The 20,757-nt window shown below is 41.7% G+C and overlaps 2 protein-coding genes across 3 annotated transcripts in view; both read right to left on the bottom strand.

The window, feature by feature from the left end:
- Nucleotides 1–3,538: 3,538 nt before the first annotated feature.
- Nucleotides 3,539–4,045, bottom strand: LOC117595249 (stonustoxin subunit beta-like; the record flags this gene model as incomplete). The annotated part of the gene is made up of 1 exon (XM_034295282.1): nt 3,539–4,045. A coding segment is annotated over one exon (507 nt), but the record flags the coding sequence as incomplete, so codon positions are not given.
- A 6,328-nt stretch (nt 4,046–10,373) lies between these two features.
- The window catches only part of LOC105012862 (protein NLRC3-like), a 133,037-nt gene continuing 122,653 nt past the window's right edge, over nt 10,374–20,757 (bottom strand). For both annotated transcript variants that reach the window (XM_034295277.1, XM_034295278.1), the window contains one exon: nt 10,374–10,445. The gene's annotated coding sequence lies outside the window, so the exon portion shown is untranslated. The remainder of the gene's footprint in view (nt 10,446–20,757) is intronic.

Genomic DNA, 20,757 nt, shown 5'->3' with positions numbered 1-20,757 from the left:
TATTTTCTCGCAGAGTGCAGCCTGCAGGTTAATGATGACGTGATTATCTTTTGACTCCCTGGCCCCGCCCCCGACACGGCACCTTGCAAGTTGCTCACATAGACTGTAAAAAAAATGGACGACGCCCTTTCGCTCTTTTCCATTGGTGAAAACTGAAGCCGCCAGTGTCCCGATACGGCGCTGACATCTTGGACTTGCGTCTGCGCAGATAGCGATCTTGGGATCAGTTCTGCGCAGTAGTTATGTGCAGTAGCGAGCAGGAAGTAAAGCCATAAAGCCGCGAAATCAACGGCCCCACCCCTGTGCCCCGCCCTCACTCTCCCTCGCAGAATGCCCATACCATAATCAATCGCAAGTCCAAGTACAGTACAACCTTTGCTTGTTAAACCTAGACGATATGTTATAGCCTAACTTACATCATGTTTAACCTTAATTTAGAATAGGCCTATAAAAATTATTGGTAACTTCTAGCTAACGATCACCTGCTAGCTATTAACATGGCTATTAACGAGGCTGTCAATCACAGCTGTGAATCACGACGTCACACCACCGTTTTTAGAGCATTAAATAACTAACTAAAAACCAACTTATTTTAAAGACAAACTCTTGAATTTACATTAGCGTGATACAAACTACAGTAAATGACAGAAACCAGCTTCGGAAAAAAGATATTTGAAGGGTAATTTAATTGTTTAGTTGGTCTCGCGTCCCATTGAATAACATGTGGAGGCGGGGTTTATGACCTATACTGGGACCACTCACCAGGGGGCGATCGAGATGTTTTGGCTTCACTTTTCAGGGCTTGTGCGGCATGCTTGTTTGCTCACAATAAAAAAGTCAGATAAAAATGGACAGGAAGCGCAAAGGCGGCGCTGAAAAAACAAGAATAAAAAAAAAGAAAGCTTTGGAAACTGATGCGGCCAAATGTCCTAAGCTGAGCACATTTTTCCTAAAAATAACTAATGAAGACGACGAGGCCGGTAAGTAAGCTAACGTTAAGGTGGTTAGGAGCAGTGCAAGATGCTAGCGACCGTGTAAAACAACGTTGTCTGCAAACCACCGTTCATGTAGCAAACGTTTTCTTGTAGCTCTTCAGCAGCAGCCGCCTCAAGGCCCTGACCCAGTAACGTTACCAAGCAGTCATGAGCCCAACAGACAAAGGGAATGGATATCATCACAGCTCAACGTCTGGTTGAGGGGACAGAGGAGGGTCTCAGGAAGTGTGCTAGGGACTTTGAAGGAGTTTGTGAAGTGGACTAATGGAAAGTTGCAAGAGGAGAAAGAATGTGAGCTTGTAGTGCATGCTGCCTTTTCTGAGAGAAGGATCAGAAAAAAGAAAAGAATGCCAGGAGAGCTTCCAGAAGATGAGCAGTTAGCATCAGCTGATACTGACTTTGAGGTAAAAGTACACAATGTCATTGTAGACACAGTAATAGGCAGTATCCAAAGGAGGTTTTCTGCTAATGCAAAACTTTGTTCAGATTTTGCCTGTTTAGACCCTAGAAACTTTGCTCATGTGAGGGAAAATGGACTCCCCAGCTCAGCTCTGGAAGGAATAAGCAAATGTCTGCTTAAGTTTGACGACAGGGCTACAGTCGGCACATTATCTGGTGAACTGTACAGCCTTGCATCTCAGTGGGACAGACTAAAGATGTCCCCTCTGGAGGGTTACATTGTCAGGACAGCTAGTGAAATCCCACAAGGAGGTGATGCGGATCCTTCCGTGGAACAGCAGGATGTCGAACTAGAGAGCAAAACTTGTTCCTCCTGTAAAAACTGTGTCATTTGTGTTCATCTCATTCTCTCTCAGTACAATCTACTAACTGATGCCTACCATGTGATTGGACTCGCCTACAAGTTGCTATTAACACTGTCCATCACACAAGTAGCCTGTGAGAGAAGCTTCTCAACAGTGAAATTCATAAAAAACAGGCTCAGGAGCACTTTAACCCAGAAGAACTTTGAGGCATTCATGCTGATGTGCACTGAGAAAGAAATTCTCATGTCTTTGGACAATGACACTGTGATAGATAAAGTTGCAGAGACCAGTGCTCTGCTTAGGCGTTTATTAATGTTTTAGGGTTGTCCATGTTTCCTTGAAGCTAAACTTATGCAGAGGAAAAAGAGATGAAACAATCATTAGAAAGTTATACTGTGAAAAAAAGTCAGATAACAGTACAATACTTGTTTAATTCTTTAACTAATGTTCTCATATTTGTGAAAAATATTTGAAGTTTTAAAGCAGCTGTTTCCTTGAAAAAGAGATGATACTGTCATTAGTGCAATACATTTTATTTTAATCTTAATTTTTTATTTTGTTTTATATATTTGTTTTTGTTAGAATTTTTTATTCATTTCAATGTTTGGATATTTATGAATACTAATTCTTAAAGAAAATAGATTCTGATACTGTCCTGTTATTTACTGTTCTAATAAATCTTCACTGTGAAGCAAAACTTAGGCTACTGTTTTTGCACTGAATTGGAAATATTTTTCAAAAATACAATGAATTACAAGGCTGTAGAGAACAGTGCGCCTATTGCAGACTTTTATTCTGAGGTTTTAATTACATTATTTTAATATAGTCAGTAGTGAACTAAAGTTGGCCGGTCTAAGGCATGAAACTCCAGGGCTGAAAATGAGTCCCAATCCGGCCCTGAGTTGATAATAGACATACTCAACCCTCAGTCTAGCTGCCAGCGTCCCCACAAACATCCCCACCATGTTCATAGACCCCAGGCCCAGAATAGAATAGAATAGGAGGCAGAGTACAGGAGGAGAGAGGGAGGTGAAGAAAGGAGGAAAGGGTGAGAGCAGAAGAGGAAGGAGAGAGGAGAGCAAGAGGAGGAAAGGAGAGGAAGAGTGGAGAATGAGAAAGGAGAGGTTGAAATTGGGAGAGGAAGAGAAGATGAAGAAGATGGGGTGTGAGGAAGAAGAGAGAGGTAGAGAGTGGAGGAGAGGAAGAGGAATAGATGAAGAACAGGAAGAGAAATGATTGAGTAAGGAGAACAGGAAGATAGGAGAGGTGCAATGTAAGAGAAACGAGAGGATGAGAGGAAGACAGGAGAGGAGGGGAAAGATGAAGAGATGAAGGACAAGGAAGAGAGGCTTTGGTGTTTAATAAACTATTTACTGCTTTCTACCCCCCCCCCCCCCCCCCCCCCACACACACACACACACGTTGTATTTTTAACACAATCTTGAATAATTTGTTTTAAAACACCTTTATTTATTCTGTCAAATCTGGGACATGGTAATTCAATTACAGAAGCAGGAATGTTTGTCAACAATGAAATAAATAAACATTCTGCGGACAGGAATATTTACAAACACCAATGATAAACAATAACAACCAGATGAATGATTTATAAATGAGAAGGTTTTACAGACCAGTGTGGTGATTCATTCTGTTAGTGTCTCTAGTCATATTTACTCACAGATAGAGAGTTATTGTCAGTGTTTTACTTTGTTGTGTCCTACTGAACATGACCATGATTAGAGTGAAACATCATGTTGTGTTTGACACAGGGACCATCTGACACAGAGACACTGAGGAGTCATCATAAACCCCAAACCCTGGATAGAGGGGCTCAGTGAATGTGGTGTTGAATGTATACAGGTGGGTCAATGTGTCAGAGGAGACCCTGTAGAAGGACAGAGTGCCGGCTGGCCAGTCCAGATACACTCCTACTCTGTGGGAGTCTGAGGAGGTGACAGGTAGGTACGTTCTCTTATTATTGTGACAGACAGAGTAATTGAGATCATAACCGAACAGACTCCAGGACTTGGCATTGAGTCCAAGACCACTATCATCACCCCTTCCTCTCCTGTTGATTCCTTTATATGTCACTCCTATATCAGCCCCTACTCCACTCCACTCTACCTCCCAGTAACAGCGTCCAGACAGACCCTCTCTACACAACACCTGTGGCTCATACTCAAATCTCTCTAGGTGATCACGATACAGATGCTCCTCTCTCCTCCATGTCACCTTTCTGTTCTCCTCAGACAGAGAGAGGTTTTTGTTTACTGTGTTTGGGTCCAGTGTGAGATCACAGACATCTGATGGATGAGACCAAGACACAATATTACACATCATCATCACTCATATTATACACACAAATCCATGTGTCATGTTCTGAATATTAAGACACTCAGATAAAACACACACACACAGAATGAAAAAAAAGCATGCACAAACTGAGACACAAAGACAAAAACACACACACACAACTACACACACACACACACACACAAACTGTATATGTTTTCTGTATAATAAATGACTTACATTTCTTCAGGCCTGATTTCAACCTCCACTCTCCACCATGATCCACACTGTGGAAGAAGCAGAGGAGCAGACTGTCATTCAGTGATACACAACCTGTCTTACACACACTCACACACACACACACACACACACACACCTTACATAACTGCAACAAACACACACACACACACACACACACCCATACATACACCACAGACACCCCCGCCCCAACACACACAGCATGAAAAAAATCTAAAATTTTATAAACATAAGTGTTGGGTTGTCTATACCTCACCCCACACACAACCAGACCCTATAAGCCACTGAGCAAACTTTCTGATTTTTTTTTTACATTGTGTACACCCCCAATACACACCACACACAACCCCTCCTCCCACCATACACGACCCCTCCTCCCACCACACACAACCCCTCCACCCATCACACACCACACACAACCCCTCCTCCTATCACACACCACACACAACCCCTCCTCCCATCACACACAACCCCTCCTCCCATCACACACCACACACAACCCCTCCTCCCATCACACACCACACACAACCCCTCCTCCCATCACACATCACACACAACCCCTCCTCCCATCAGACACAACCCCTCCTCCCATGACACACCACACACAACCCCTCCTCCTGTCACACACCACACACAACCCCTCCTCCCATCACACACCACACACAACCCCTCCTCCCATCACACACCACACACAACCCCTCCTCCCATCACACACCACACACAACCCCTCCTCCCACCACACACAACCCCTCCACCCATCACACACCACACACAACCCCTCCTCCTATCACACACCACACACAACCCCTCCTCCCATCACACACAACCCCTCCTCCCATCACACACCACACACAACCCCTCCTCCCATCACACATCACACACAACCCCTCCTCCCATCAGACACAACCCCTCCTCCCATGACACACCACACACAACCCCTCCTCCTGTCACACACCACACACAACCCCTCCTCCCATCACACACCACACACAACCCCTCCTCCCATCACACACCACACACAACCCCTCCTCCCATCACACACCACACACAACCCCTCCTCCCATCACACACCACACACAACCCCTCCTCCCATCACACACCACACACAACCCCTCCTCCCATCACACATCACACACAACCCCTCCTCCCATTACACACAACCCCTCCTCCCATCACACACCACACACAACCCCTCCACCCATCACACACCACACACAACCCCTCCTCCCATCACACACCACACACAACCCCTCCTCCCATCACACACCACACACAACCCCTCCTCCCATCACACACCACACACAACCCCTCCTCCCATCACACACCACACACAACCCCTCCTCCCATCACACACCACACACAACCCATCCTCCCATCACACACAACAGCTCCTCCCATCACACACAACCCCTCCTCCCATCACACACCACAAAAACTAGACTTCGACCGATTAATGGCCTGGAATATTAATTAGGGCCGATTTTAGGTTTTCAAATTAATCTGTAATCAGTGTTGTTGTACGTTCAATTATGGCTGATGTTTTCTCGTGGGTAATCGCGTCCATGAGGAGACTGAGTGTCAGTCTGACCACCTGTCACACATTACAGCATCAAAAGGACCTTGTAAGTTGCTAACTAGTATGAAACCTATCTTTCAGAAAACAATCAATCATGACATAATCACTAGTAAGCTACACATAGTTGATATTATTCAATAAATGAGCATATTATATGCACTGCACTGCATATTATACCAGAGCCTACATCAACTGCCCCAAACAGGTAGTTGTTGGGTAGGCAGGGTTGAGTAGGTTACTTTTTAAATGTAATCCGTTACAGTTACAAGTTACCTGTCCACACGTGCAATCAGTAATGTAACTGAAACTTAGTAACATAATCTGATTAAGATTACTTTCATATTAAGAGGCACTAGAAAAAAATAGGAATAGAACCAACTGAACATCTTTAGTGGGATCAATCAATGTTAAAGTTTACACAGCTGGCCGAAAACAGAATCAGCATTTTACCTTATGGGTTTTGTACAGTGCCTGTGGAAAGTAATCTTTTACATTTGATTTTTTCATGCTGTCCATATTCCCATTTCAAAATTGTCTGGAATTGCTGCTAGTCTCTATAGTTATGTAAATTTTTGTATTTATATATTTCTTAATGCCTACTGCGTAGACAAGAGCCATAGTTCAGAATGACGCTATGTTATTTGATACATTTGATTAATAAAAGACTTTGTTAACATGGGTCTCTAACATTTCAGTCTCAAACATTCAGTGAAGAAGAGTTGTTTTGGAAATTCTGAAACCTGACGCATTCTTACTGTTTAAAGGACTGAGTCTCATTGTTTGGATGTGAGAATGAATGAGTAACTAGTTAAAGATGCCGAGAGGGATCTGGTGTTTGTCCTAGGGGGGCATCCTCTACCGGTACCAGCGGATTTGAGGGTTACTCGTAAATCATTAAATCTGTATAACCCTTTAGTGTCTCTGTTGACTATCCAGACATTGTGTCTCCTCAGGAGTTGAGATGGATAAGGTGGGGGAACAGCCCGCCCTTTTGGGTAAATGTGACACAAGACTGATGGGCAACAACTTACCACATCCCTTTTCTTTGTAATAAATACGGATTGCGCATGTTTGGAGTTAGAGACTCCTCGGACGATTATGTTTGTAAGCGGTTGACGCGTCTTTCTCTTATTTGCAAATAATTAATAAACTGTTAATTGTGCCAAAATAACTTCATCTCGGTACTTCCTTATTTAAAGAGTTTTGATTGATGGAATTACCATCACAGAGTATTACCTGAACAGCTCTCTCTTAGCTAATCAGATGTTTCCCTCCACACAGTGAGGAACACTGAAATAACCGACACAAAATGAACACCACAATGAACTAACTACCACCCGACCAAAGAAACTACCACCCGACCAAACAAACTACCACCCGACCAAACTAACTACCACCACACTGAACAAACTACCACCACACTGAACAAACTACCACCACACTGAACAAACTACCACCACACTGAACTAACTACCACCACACTGAACTAACTACCACCACACTGAACTAACTACCACCACACTGAACTAACAACCACCACACTGAACTAACAACCACCACACTGAACTAACAACCACCACACTGAACTAACTACCACCACACTGAACTAACTACCACCACACTGAACTAACTACCACCACACTGCATTTGCATTTTCCTCCCATTCACAGTTACCCAGCTTGATATCACATCAGTGTACTTTGATTTTGAAACTGTGTTCATGCTACACAAAAGTACAGGTAGACAGGTCTGTATTTGACACATTACATAATGCAAAACAACATGACAACTTAATACCACATTACTGATTCAGAAAATATCTACAGGATATACTTGAGTTTCTCCAGTCTCCAGTGTGGATCCTCCAGTCCAGCAGAGAGCTGTCTGACTCCCAAGTCTCCTGGGTGATTGTAGCTCAAATCCAGTTCTTTCAGGTGTGAGAGATTTGACTTCAGAGCTGAGACCGGAGAATCACAGCCTTCCTCTGTGACCAGACAGCCTGACAACCTGCAGTGTTGATCATGATTTCATAAACACCAGCAGCAGGTGAAAAGAGAAAACATCAGTAGTATATTTCTTAAAAATAACATAATACTGACCTCAGTATTTCCAGTTTACAATGTGGATTTCCCAGTCCAGAAGAGAGACACTTCACTCCTGAATTCCCGAGGTCATTGTTACTCAGGTCAAGCTCTCTTAGGTGACAGGAGTTTGACGTCAGAGCTGAGGCCAGCCAATCACAGCCTTCCTTTGTGACTCCACAGAATGACAGCCTGTGGACAGGTAATCATAACTTTACTAACACCAACAGGAGGTAAATAGAGAAAATGGATGCAGTATATGACTAACAAATAGTACATTACTGACCTCAGTGTCTCCAGTTTAATACACATTTTCAAATAAATCACTATGAGTCATCGTCACCCCAAATGAACCAGACAGACCAAGCTTGGGGTTCTGGACTTGTGTGACAAATACAAACTACTAGCCTCCTCACCTCAGAGTCTCCAGTCTACATTGTGGATCATCCAACATAGCAGAGAGCAGCTTCACTCCTGAATCCTTAAGGACATTGTTACTAAGATCCAGCTCTTTCAGATGTGAGGGGTTTGACTTCAGAGCTGAGACCAGAGAACCACCACCTTTCTCAGTGATTCCACAACCTGACAGTCTGGAAAAAGATTATTATACTGTTTAGAATAACTTTAGAATGGTGTTTATGGATTACATCATTGTAACACTGGTGCACACTTTCAAAACTGACATTGCCAATAAACAACACTAGAATGAAAGTATATATATCGAAAAATAATTTACTTCAGGTCCTATGCAGAAAATAATTAATATAAATATATAAAAATATATAAAATATAATATAAAAATTAAAATAAATATATGATAGATGTCAGAAGGGTGTGTGTGTGTGTGTGTGTGTGTGTGCTTGTGTGTGAGGAGGGGAGTAGCATGAATGATAAAAACTGTAAAAGAGGGGTGAATCTATGGACCAAAGAGGGTTCAAATGAAGATTAGTTTAAATGGTTGATAAACCTGGAAAGTAGGTCTGGAAAATAAATTATTTTTATAGTAAAATCTGTTCAGTTTCAGACATTGATTAGTTGTTTGTATTGCCTATTAGCTTACATTATGTTTGGAAACTCTGAATGTAAGATCCAGTCAGACACCACTGCACAAACTTCACACAAACTTCACACGAACTTCACATAAACTTCACACAAACTTCACACAAACTTCACACAAACTTCACACACACACACACACACACACCCTCTCCTGAACGTTACTCACACCCCAGATTCAGTTCTCCTTCAGTTCACCACTCTTTAGGAGGTATTGTTTTCCTTACATACTAAGCCTGTTGTTTGAAATCATTATCATCCTAGTCTATCTGTGTGCCATGTTTTGCTAATAGTTTTTCCCAACCAGTCTCTACCTAATCCTTGTCTGTATTTTTACCCGTGACCTTTGACCAATCTGTCTGTCTCCTGGATTACCCCACTTGCCTGCCGTCTTGTACCTTTGCCTTGACCTGAACACCCTGAGTTCTCTACCTTGGCTGTTTGAAGTGTTTACTATTTGTGCCTGATCCCTGTACCTTTGGAATAAACTGTGTCCTCTGAGCCTTGAACCACAACAACATGACTTGTCAGTAATATTTGTTACACTGAACAATACAATCTCACACATTACCTAAAACATTTCTGATCCTACAGGCAGCCAGTGAGCTACACCAGTAACCCAATACACAGGTGAAATAATAATCTAAAGTCCTGAGTATTTCAAATAAAGAAATTATTAAACCATTTGTCATAATATGGGCTCTGAAATGTCTTTCTCCGTGGACACATCCACTATTTAACACCTGTTGATACACTATCACTTGCATTTATGTAATAGTGATTCACTCACAGCTGTATGGAAAGGCAGACCTTGTCTGACTACCTCAGACTGTGGACCGATGGTCCAAAAAAGAAGAACTAGCTGATGGATTCAGACCATGTTATCCCCCAAAAAACATATTGTTAGATAACCCAGATGTAGTAGACTTTCGTTGATGGTTGAGTTTGGACACAGTATATTATCACAACAAATGTATATGGCAATACAGTTTACAATCTAGTCTGTGAAAAAGAACAGACAAGAATAACATTGGAACAGACATTAAACATAAAACGTACAGACTAGACTGTTAACTACATTACCTTATATATTTCAATGATGGCTTATATGGAAAATCGGAGTTAGCGCTGCTAGCACAATATCCTGCTGCTAGAAGAACGGTAATGAAGCCTCGAATGGCCATAACTATTTATAATGTTAATTATCACCATGTCATATTAAAAATAAAAATGAACTACTATTACTCACTTCAGAGTCTCCAATCTACATTGTGGATCCTCCATCAAAGAAGAGAGCTGAATCACTCCTGAATCTTGTGGCAGATTGTAGCTCAGATCCAGTTCTTTCAGATGTGAGGGGTTTGACTTCAGAGCTGAGACCAGAGAAGCACAGTCTTCCACAGTGATTCCACAACTAGACAGTCTGGAAAGAGATTATCATCATATCACAAATGAACAAGAGTTCTGAATAACATTAGAAAAGCATCTATATATTACATCAATGTCATGTCAACTTTACTTAAGGGCATATTCTTAAAACAGACATTGCCAGCACAAGGAACTAGAATGTTACTTCCAGTATAGAAAATTATCAACGTTGTCATTCAAAAAATATAATGTAGATGTAAGAAGAGTAAATCTGTGTGTGTGTCTGTTTGTGTAAAGAATGGTGTAGCAGGAATGATAATGAACTGAAATAATCAGGGTGGATCTGAATATTAGTTAGAATGGTTTATAAACTTGGGGCCATATTCACAAAATATTTGATCCCACCACTGGGAGAACTCCTAAACAGCAGTAAAAGTTTATAGCTAAGAGTTTCCTCTTAAAACCTATACACAAAGCTGCTAAGACTTTTATTAAGGAATGGGGAGAAATCTTAAGCTAAGAGAAAGGGCGGGGTTGACCCTGTTCCTATGGATGATGTCATGTTCCACTAACAAGCCTACTTAATACTCCCACTGTGATTGGCTGATAGGGAAGGGGTCTCTGTCAGTTAATTCATCAAGGCAATACTGTAGAAAGATGTGTCATGTTGCCATATTGAAATTAAAATGTAGGCAAGGTCTCACTGATTAAACATGAAACCAAGAATGATATACTGACTAGTCAAGACATGTTCTGCAAATTGTCAGCCACTTTCATGTCTGACGGCTCGTGAACAAATGCTCATTCATCTTTTGATGGTGCAATAATTTGTGCAATTATATGCTCCATCTATAGCACCAACTACACCAGGTGGTCAAATTATGACCATGAAGTCAGCTAAGTTTTATTGTTGTTTGGCGAACATCTAGATGAAACTGAATGATTTGTAAGACGATGTTGGTTCTGGGGAGGGCATTTATTGTTCAATGTACTATTCTACTGACAGATGACTGAGATATACGTCGTTTGTCTGTGCTGCATAGCTGCATTATCCCTGCTGCCAAATTATTTTGTCACAACCTACATCTCTGGTGTTATTGGGTTGGTTCTGTTTGTTGGTGAAGTTAGTGCATCCCTGACTGGCTCTAATATGATCATAATACCCTCTTGTTTAAGGCAATACCCTTTTAAAAAGCTCAGTATCATTGAATGTTTCTAACATGTTGTCCTGATTACGAGGCAGATTGCTGGCAGCAGCCCTTTAAGGATTGTTTGTGATTTGGTCTTAGGAGTCCTCTTGCCTAGCCTTAACTTTTCACAGAGCTGGTTTTAGCGTTAAAATACTCATAGGCCAAAAATGTAGGAGTCCTAAAATTAGGACTGACACTAGTTAGCAAGTTAGTATTTACATTGAGGCTTAAAATAATTTCTGAATGTGGCCCCTGATGTATACAAAGTTAACGGCTGTGTTAAATTAGATTTCCAGGCTTAGGGGTTAGGTTTTGTAGTAAAAAAGGTATACTCTCAGAATTCTGATTACTTTTCGTTTTAGTAGTTAGATTTAGTGTTTAGTGTTAGATTCTAGAGCAAAGATTTTTTAAGGCACAAAGCCTAGTGTTAGCATACTGAGTTTTAGTGGTGGAGTTAGTATAAGGGTAAGGTTAGGAATAGGTTTAGGATTAGAGAATATAGGGAACATGGATTTCTGAGTTTCCAGTCACTATATGGACATAAAAACAAGATTGCGTGTGTTTTACTGTAAATCCCACTGGGTAAGAGCATTTCCTAGATAAAAACATATGTAAAGAAATATGTGCATTTGAAGTTAATTAAAATTAGAATTAAATACATGAATGTGTTATTAAATGTGTCATTAATTAATTAAAATACCAATTGATTTTATGTAAAATACATATATAATTATTTCACTATTTACTTTTACATTTCATGGTCCTGCGTTGCAGGGCTTCATAAATTACTTAAAACTGTCAAACTGACCCATCAAAAGTTGGTAGGCGGAACCTAACGCCTGATTGGTTACACTAGGCATCAAGCCAAGACAAATAAATTCCAGATAATGGATTGATGCAGAGCTACTGAACACATTCCAATACAATGGGTGGCGCTATTTACCTCTACGTTGGTTTAGATACTCTGTTAAACAGAACTTTCATTGCAACGGCTAAAAATCAAAGAGAAGACTCTGTCCTGCTAGCCTCAATGTTGAGACGCCGTGCGAGGTGCAGGACAAAATGTCTAAAATTTGCCCGGAGCTGCTGAGAGAAGCAGCAAATTTGATTGAGGATGCTCTGAGCAGGGCTCCGGCGGCCCCGGCGCCTCAGTCACAGCAGACACCTGCCCCTCAATCACGTACGACTGTCCAAGGTAAGCTAAGTATTTTCATGTTAGCCAGGTGTGCTACTAATTAATGATTTGTGGGCTCACCACCCACAGGAGGGACCATAAGGGGCCGGTGCGTAAAGGAATCGGGCGGCAGTCGAAGGCGGGGGCCTAGACAACCCGATCCCTGGACATCGTGCGTGAGGTTGAGAGGTTCCGACTAGAGGTAGTCAGGATCACCTCTACGCACGGCTTGGGCTCTGGAACCACACTCCTTGAGAGAGGATGGACTCTTCACCACTCTGGAGTTGCCCATGGTGAGAGGCGGCGGGCTGGTGTGGGTTTGCTTATAGCTCCCCAGCTCTGCCGTTATGTGTTGGAGTTTACCCCGGTGAACGAGAGGGTCGTTTCCCTGCGCCTACGGGTCGGGGATAGGTCTCTCACTGTTGTTTGTGCCTACGGGCCGAACGGCAGTGCAGAGTACCCGACCTTCTTGGAGTCTCTGGGAGGGGTGCTGGAAAGTGCTCCGACTGGGGACTCTATCGTTCTACTGGGGGACTTCAACGCCCACGTGGGCAATGACAGTGACACCTGGAGGGGCGTGATTGGGAGGAACGGCCCCCCTGATCTGAACCCGAGTGGTGTTCAGTTATTGGACTTCTGTGCTAATCACAGTTTGTCCATAACGAACACCATGTTCAAGCATAAGGGTGTCCGTGGCACCAGGACACCCTAGGCCGTAGGTCGATGATCGACTTTGTTGTCGTTTCATCTGACCTGCGGCCGTATGTCTTGGACACTCGTGTGAAGAGAGGGGCGGAGCTGTCAACTGATCCATAACTGAGCTCTGGCTCAGTCTCTTCCAAAATCCCATGTTTGCAAATGTATGAAACATGTCAAATATACCTCTGTTCACACGCCGTCCCCACAAATCCAGTTTGGCTTTAAATGCAGCTACTTTATCTGCCAACTTGAAGACAGTTGTCATTTTCCCCTGAAGTGACCGATTGAGTTCATTGAGCAGGTTGGATATGTCGCACAAGTAAGCAAGTTTTGCGACCCATTCCTCGTCACTGAAATGTGCTGCCAGCTGTGACTTTTTTCTGAGAGAAATCTCTGCAGCGGCTCTCGTAATTCAAACACTCTGGCCAGCGATTTCCCTCGGTATAACCATCTTATTTCTGTGTATAAGACAAGGTTTCTGTGCTCCGCGTCCATCTCCTCACATAGCTGCTTGAACAGGCGCAAATTAAGGGCAAGTGCTTTTATGTGGTTAATAACTTTAACGTCATCATTCAATACGCTGTTGAGTTCCGGTGGTATTTTACGGCTAGCCAGCATTTTCTTGTGAATGACACAATGCGTAGACTCACATTCAGGTGCAACCTCCTTAATCCGAGTAGTTAAACCAGACAGCTGTCCGGTTATGGCAGCAGCTCCGTCTGTGCATATGTCGACAGAAAAAGGACCATTTCAGTTTTCCTGATGTTTCCTGAGTTTTCCAATATCTGTAGACTCGTCAACCTGGAGTGCGTACCACAGTGATGTAATAATCCTCTCCAACAATTCTGTCTCAATGTCCTCGTCCTCTGCTATTTCCTCAATGCGCGGAGTGACGGTGCTAGCCGAAAGAGGCACCTGTGCTATCTTTTTAACCGCAGCCTCTCCTAGACGTTCACAGCAAATGTCTTTAGTGGCGGGCAGGATCAATTCTTCACTAATAAAGAATGGCTTCTTAGCCTTAGCAATACGATTAGCCACCAAGTACGATGTGGTGGCCCTCAGTAATTGCTTCTGTCCTTCTTGTTCATGCTTTTTTCTTTCAAAATACTTTGAAGGCTTGTCTTTTAATGCAGGGTGCTTGGTCTCCAAGTGGCGAAGCAGTTTTGAAGACTTCATTGCCTCATTAGAGAACAGGTCACTGCATATTATGCAGAGCAGGCTTGGTGCTCGGGAATCACCTGTTGTGATAAATCCATATTTTAAGTAGGACCCCTGGTATTGTCTGTTTAATGCAGCTTTCTTTTTCTTGGAAGTCATAGGCCCTTCTTCTGTCTCCTCACTGGGTCTTTACCCTTTCGCTAAGAAACGTTCATAAGACGTTTGTTTTTTACTCATTTTGCTAGCTTGTGGTTTTAATTTTAGGGGCAACGTATCACTTGACCGAGACAAGCATCAAGAGTGAGTCATAGACGGATGTATCAGAGGGAATCCGGTCATTTTTCAAAATAAAACGTTGTTCAGACTCAGATAATAAATAAAACGGAAATAATGTAAGTTATTTATTCTTTCTCTGCGACCCGGTACCAAATGACCCACAGACCGGTACCGGTCCGCGGCTCGGGGGTTGGGGACCGCTGTGGTACAACAATAATGAGAAATGGTAATCAAAGCTACAAGTTCCAGGTTGGGGATACTGTGAGACTCTCAAAGCTGGGAGGTGCGTTTACAAAAGGCTTTGAAAAAGGGTACACCGATTAATATTTTACAATTACAGAATGCATTCCTCGGGTACCTCCTGTATATAGAATAAAAGAATACAATGGATATGTGATAGTTGGGACCTTTGAAAAGGAATTACTGAAAATAATCGTGGCTAAGGATAGAACTTTTAAAGTGGATGCAGTTTTGGATGAGAAAGTACAGAAAGGGAAGAAAATGTATCTTGTGAAATGGCTTGGTTGGCCTGAGAAATTCAACAGCTGGATATCATCGGAACAAGTGCTTGACCTAGAAACTGGATAAAACTCCAGGATATTCAGGATCACGTCATTTACATTGACTGCGATCAGCATGGGTGACGGTGGTTTCTACATAACGCTGCCCAGTATAGATTTGAAAGGCTATTGTATGAGGGGCCGTATAAGACATTATTCATTCTGGTACTCTCACATACATACATTCTCCTTTCACATACATATATTTTCACTCTCACATACATACACTCTCCTTTCACATACATATATTTTCACTCTCACACATACATACATTCTCCTTTCACATACATATATTTTCACTCTCATATACATACATTCTCCTTTCACATGCATATATTTTCACTCTCAAACATACATACATTTTCCTTTAACATACATATATTTTCACTCTAACATACATACCATTTTTCTCTCATAAAAATATATTTTTTACTCACACATTCATACATTTTACTCTTATATTTCTATATTTTAACTCACACACAAATATATTTTTCTCTAATATTTCTATATTTAACATACATATTCATAAATTTTTTATCTCATGCGCATGCAGTCACAATTTTAAATAATATATGTATATAAGCAGAAAATGTATGCATGTATAAAGAAAATATATGTATGTGAGAGAAGAATGTATGTGTGTGTGAGAGAGAAAGTTTAGTGGAAACGGAAGGAGTATAGTTGAAACGGAAGGCAGAACATTTCTCGCGCTGTGATTGGCTGAGAAACTCGAGCAGGGTCAAGTTCAGGTCGCAATCAGCATGGACGGAGATGAGACGATCGCTTTGCAGCAAGCCATTGGAGATTTAAAAACTATTTAAACATCCTCTGATACTATTTCTTCCATTAAGCAGCAAAGGACATGCTCATCTGCACCTAATGTTGTTCACAGCACGGCAGAAAGTGAAATTAGACAACTTTTTAGATCAGGGGGCAACTCACAAGTCAGTGCTACAGGCCGATCAGCTTACGCTACACAAGACCAAACCGGAGGATCACAGCAGTCTTTGCGATATCAAACGCAGCAGCACTTTGGCAATTGGGGCTCTCGTCCAAGGAAAAGGTAAGGATAAATAAGCTCTATTTTTGTGTTTTTTTTGTGGTAAATCAGCTCTATAAGTGATTTGATTGTATATTGGTAAGTGAACGCGCTTTTTTCCCCACCTGTCTAGCCTTAACCTCCCGCAATATGCTCTGTGCACAAGCGTATGGACAAACTTCTGCTTTAGCCATAAGTCGGCTTATCAGTTTCCGGTTTACTTCAGGCGATCACCCGCGTCACCCAAAATTTCAGTTTTTAGTAGATGTCTCCAATACCTGCCTAAAATAAGCATTAGTGATGTCCATCGAATTGTTGATGCCTGGTCCCCTGCTCCAACAAGCAAGCGGAACAAGGGATTCAAACTCTACATATCGAGTTATCTGCACAACTACGAGGGTAGGTAGTTTACTGTGGTGTGCCGGCCGGCTATCGGCTAAGCTAGTTAGCGACTTGTTCCTTTTTAGTGTAGTATTAGGCAGGACAATAGAACGCATAAAAATTCTCCCTAGCCTCAAAAACGGCAAAAGAACGCTGGCTGAGCTGGAAAGCTAGCGCGTCCCCATAGCAAGTGAATTGAACCTGAATGAAGCTTAAAATTCCATAGCCTCAGAAAAGCACCAAAACAGGTCCCTTCTTTTATTTTACTACTGTTACCTCATATCACAACGAAACTGAAAAATAACAACTGGCATAGGAAGTAAACATTTGGTCCTATATGGTATTAATTGCGCTTAAACCTGCTTTACGTGGAAGTATATAAAAAAGTGCCTTTTCTGACTCTTTCTAGTCTGGCGTTTGAAGTCATTGAATGGCGCAAGCCATATTTTTTTCAAAAGAGGACATTCTCCTGATTAAAATGATGCCCCACTTGTACCTTGAATCTTAAATGAGTCACGTACATTATATTTCTTATTTTTTCCGTACAACAGCATCACTCATCTTGTTCTGAGTTTAGGTGTTTACTAATGCAGAGTTACTAAGACAACTATACACTCACCTAAAGGATTATTAGGAACACCATACTAATACTGTGTTTGACCCCCTTTCGCCTTCAGAACTGCCTTAATTCTACGTGGCATTGATTCAACAAGGTACTCAAAGCATTCTTTAGAAATGTTGGCCCATATTGATAGTGGATGGAGATTTGTGGGATGCACATCCAGGGCACAAGGCTCCCGTTCCACCACATCCCAAAGATGCTCTATTGGGTTGAGATCTGGTGACTGTGGGGGCCATTTCAGTACAGTGAACTCATTGTCATGTTCAAGAAACCAATTTGAAATGATTTGAGCTTTGTGACATGGTGCATTATCCTGCTGGAAGTAGCCATCAGAGGATGGGTACATGGTGGTCATAAAGGGATGGACATGAGTGGTACCCGGTGAGCCCATCCGCCTCAAGGTTGTGCGTGTTGTGGCTTCACAAATGCTTTGCTGCATACCTCGGTTGTAACGAGTGGTTATTTCAGTCAAAGTGGCTCTATCAGCTTGAATCAGTCGGCCAATTCTCCTCTGACCTCTAGCATCAACAAGGCATTTTCGCCCACAGGACTGCCGCATACTGGATGTTTTTCCCTTTTCACACCATTCTTTGTAAACCCTAGAAATGGTTGTGCGTGAAAATCCCAGTAACTGAGCAGATTGTGAAATACTCAGACCGGCCCGTCTGGCACCAACAACCATGCCACGCTCAAAATTGCTTAAATCACCTTTCTTTCCCATTCTGACATTCAGTTTGGAGTTCAGGAGATTGTCTTGACCAGGACCACACCCCTAAATGCATTGAAGCAACTGCCATGTGATTGGTTGATTAGATAATTGCATTAATGAGAAATTGAACAGGTGTTCCTAATAATCCTTTAGGTGAGTGTATATTTACTGTTTGCATTAAGAGCTGTTCCCTATGGCTATATCTATACATTTTGATATTTAAAAAAATAAATAAAAGTTTACTAATGCGGATGAGGACAGGAAGTAAACCGGAAACTGCAATGCCGACTTCTAGACAAAAGCGGACGTTCGTTACTACGCTGGTGCACAGAGCCTATTGGGTCCAATCTCACGCCTTCACTGCACTGACATATTGTAAGGCTTCAATCATGCTCTTTGCATGTTAAGTTTTGTCCTGGCTTCCACAGATGTAAATATATCAATTACGTTACTGTAATGAAGAGAAGGAAGAACAGCCATTGAAGTTAGTTTTAGGTTGGATATTATATATTGGATATGTTTTTCTTAAGATTTAATTTCAGTTTAGTAACTATAAACATTTTGTGGAACTATACAAATATGTTTACAATGTTCAATCTAAGACCAGAAATTGACTAAATTGGCTTCTTTGATGGAGTAACATAGTTTATAATTGGGAGGGGATACTGATACTTTGGGAGATGTCACTCTAATAGATGGATGGTAACTCTCGGAAATATAAAGACAAATATTGATTTTTCCCAGGTACTGGATGATAATCCTTTCAAGGATGATAGCAGCGATGACAACAATTTGAGTTCAACTCACCAACTGCGGTCCCGATCTCTAACGTAACAGGAACTCACTCTCAAACATATTTCTTTGTTCATGGCTATGGAATTTTTTTGTTCATGAGAGGCTGTATGGAGAACTTCGTGATCATGTACAAACTTTATCTGGATTAATGTCCATCTCAAGATTTGTTGAACCTTCAAGAAATAGAGAAACAATAAATACATTGGAGTCTTTACATGGATATCTTATTTTTTTGGTGAGTGCTCATGAAAGCAGGCAAAGAACCAGGTATGAGAACAGGTATGAGAACAGGTATGAGAACAGGTATGAGAACAGGTATGAGAACAGGTATGAGAACAGGTATGAGAACAGGTATGAGAACAGGTATGAGAACAGGTATGAGAACAGGTATGAGAACAGGTATGAGAACAGGTATGAGAACAGGTATGAGAACAGGTATGAGAACAGGTATGAGAACAGGTATGAGAACAGGTATGCCCTTTTGCCTCCACCTGTGATGACTGGGCTTCAAGGAAGGCCTCAATAGAGCATTTCACAAGATCAAATCTCTCATCTAGTATCCCTTGGAATGAACTGCCAAAGCATTGCAACATGCTTAGGAGTAAGCTGTCGGACTCTCTGCAGGCATAGACAGCTGCTTGGTGTTCAGCCACTGACATAGGCAACACTGTCAAATGACCACCTAAACAGAGTTGTCGCTGAAATTCTTCAGTCAACCACAAATGCAGGTGAACGATATGTTCAGGGGAGCTTGAGGTCATGTGGGTTACGCATTCAAAGGTGGCGTGTTAGACAGAGTCTGCAAGAAATTGATCCCATTGGGCGATCCCTCAGAAGACGCCATGCAATACACAGACGAATATACAGTGTTCCAACTCCCAATGAATTATGGTGAGTAATGTGACAACTGCGCCCTCTGCTGCTTCACCTCCCCCTGCAGCAGACATGCTCCAGCGTTCGACGTCACCGGCCTTCTGACACCACCGTCCATCTCATCATGCATTTTACCTGTGTCTTGTTTAGCGCACCTGGTTCTCATCCTCATCATTCCCCCCAGTATATATGTTCCCTCTGCTCCCCCTGTCTTTGTGTGTTATTGTCTCAATGTTACAAAGAGCAGTGTTGCGCTTCGCATATATATCACTCTATTATTAAAAGATACAACAAAAGTATTACGCCGTTCTCCTGCTCCTCCTTGTTCCGCCCCGAAGACGTGACAAGTAAATTCCCAACAGAAAAACAAAATGTAAATCAACAAGCAAAAAGTTAGTCACCCAGAATTTTGATATTTTTTCCATGTTTCTGGGATATTCTAATAACCCCTCTGAGGAAAATATACTCACAACATATCTTAAAAACTTTATGTTGCACCTCCAAAGCTATATTTAGTATATATGTTTTTTAAATCCAGGACCAAATATTAGGTGTGACTTTATGAAAACCTCTACACATAATACCAATTTGGTTAACTGGCAGACAAAAATAATTAATAAATGAAACTCTTTGTTTAGGTCAGATTTTAATTTTTTATTTTTTTATATTGTTTTAATTTGATCAATGTAAAACATTCAGCAAAAGTAATTCATACAATTTTATTCATTCTATGTGGTGTGATGTCTTTTGTCTGAAATCTCAATCTGTGATAAAGTTTTAGGGGTGTTTTATTAGAAATTTCAACCCAACCCACTGAAAAGTAAGCAATTGATCAAATATATCTCCAATGGCTAGACTTCAAAAACTCATAACTAAGAATTTGGAGTA

Source organism: Esox lucius, chromosome 11 (assembly GCF_011004845.1).
Source record: "Esox lucius isolate fEsoLuc1 chromosome 11, fEsoLuc1.pri, whole genome shotgun sequence".
Lineage (NCBI taxonomy): Eukaryota > Metazoa > Chordata > Actinopteri > Esociformes > Esocidae > Esox > Esox lucius.
Note: the sequence above shows the minus strand (reverse complement) of the source record. Positions and strands in the feature narration are given on the sequence as shown.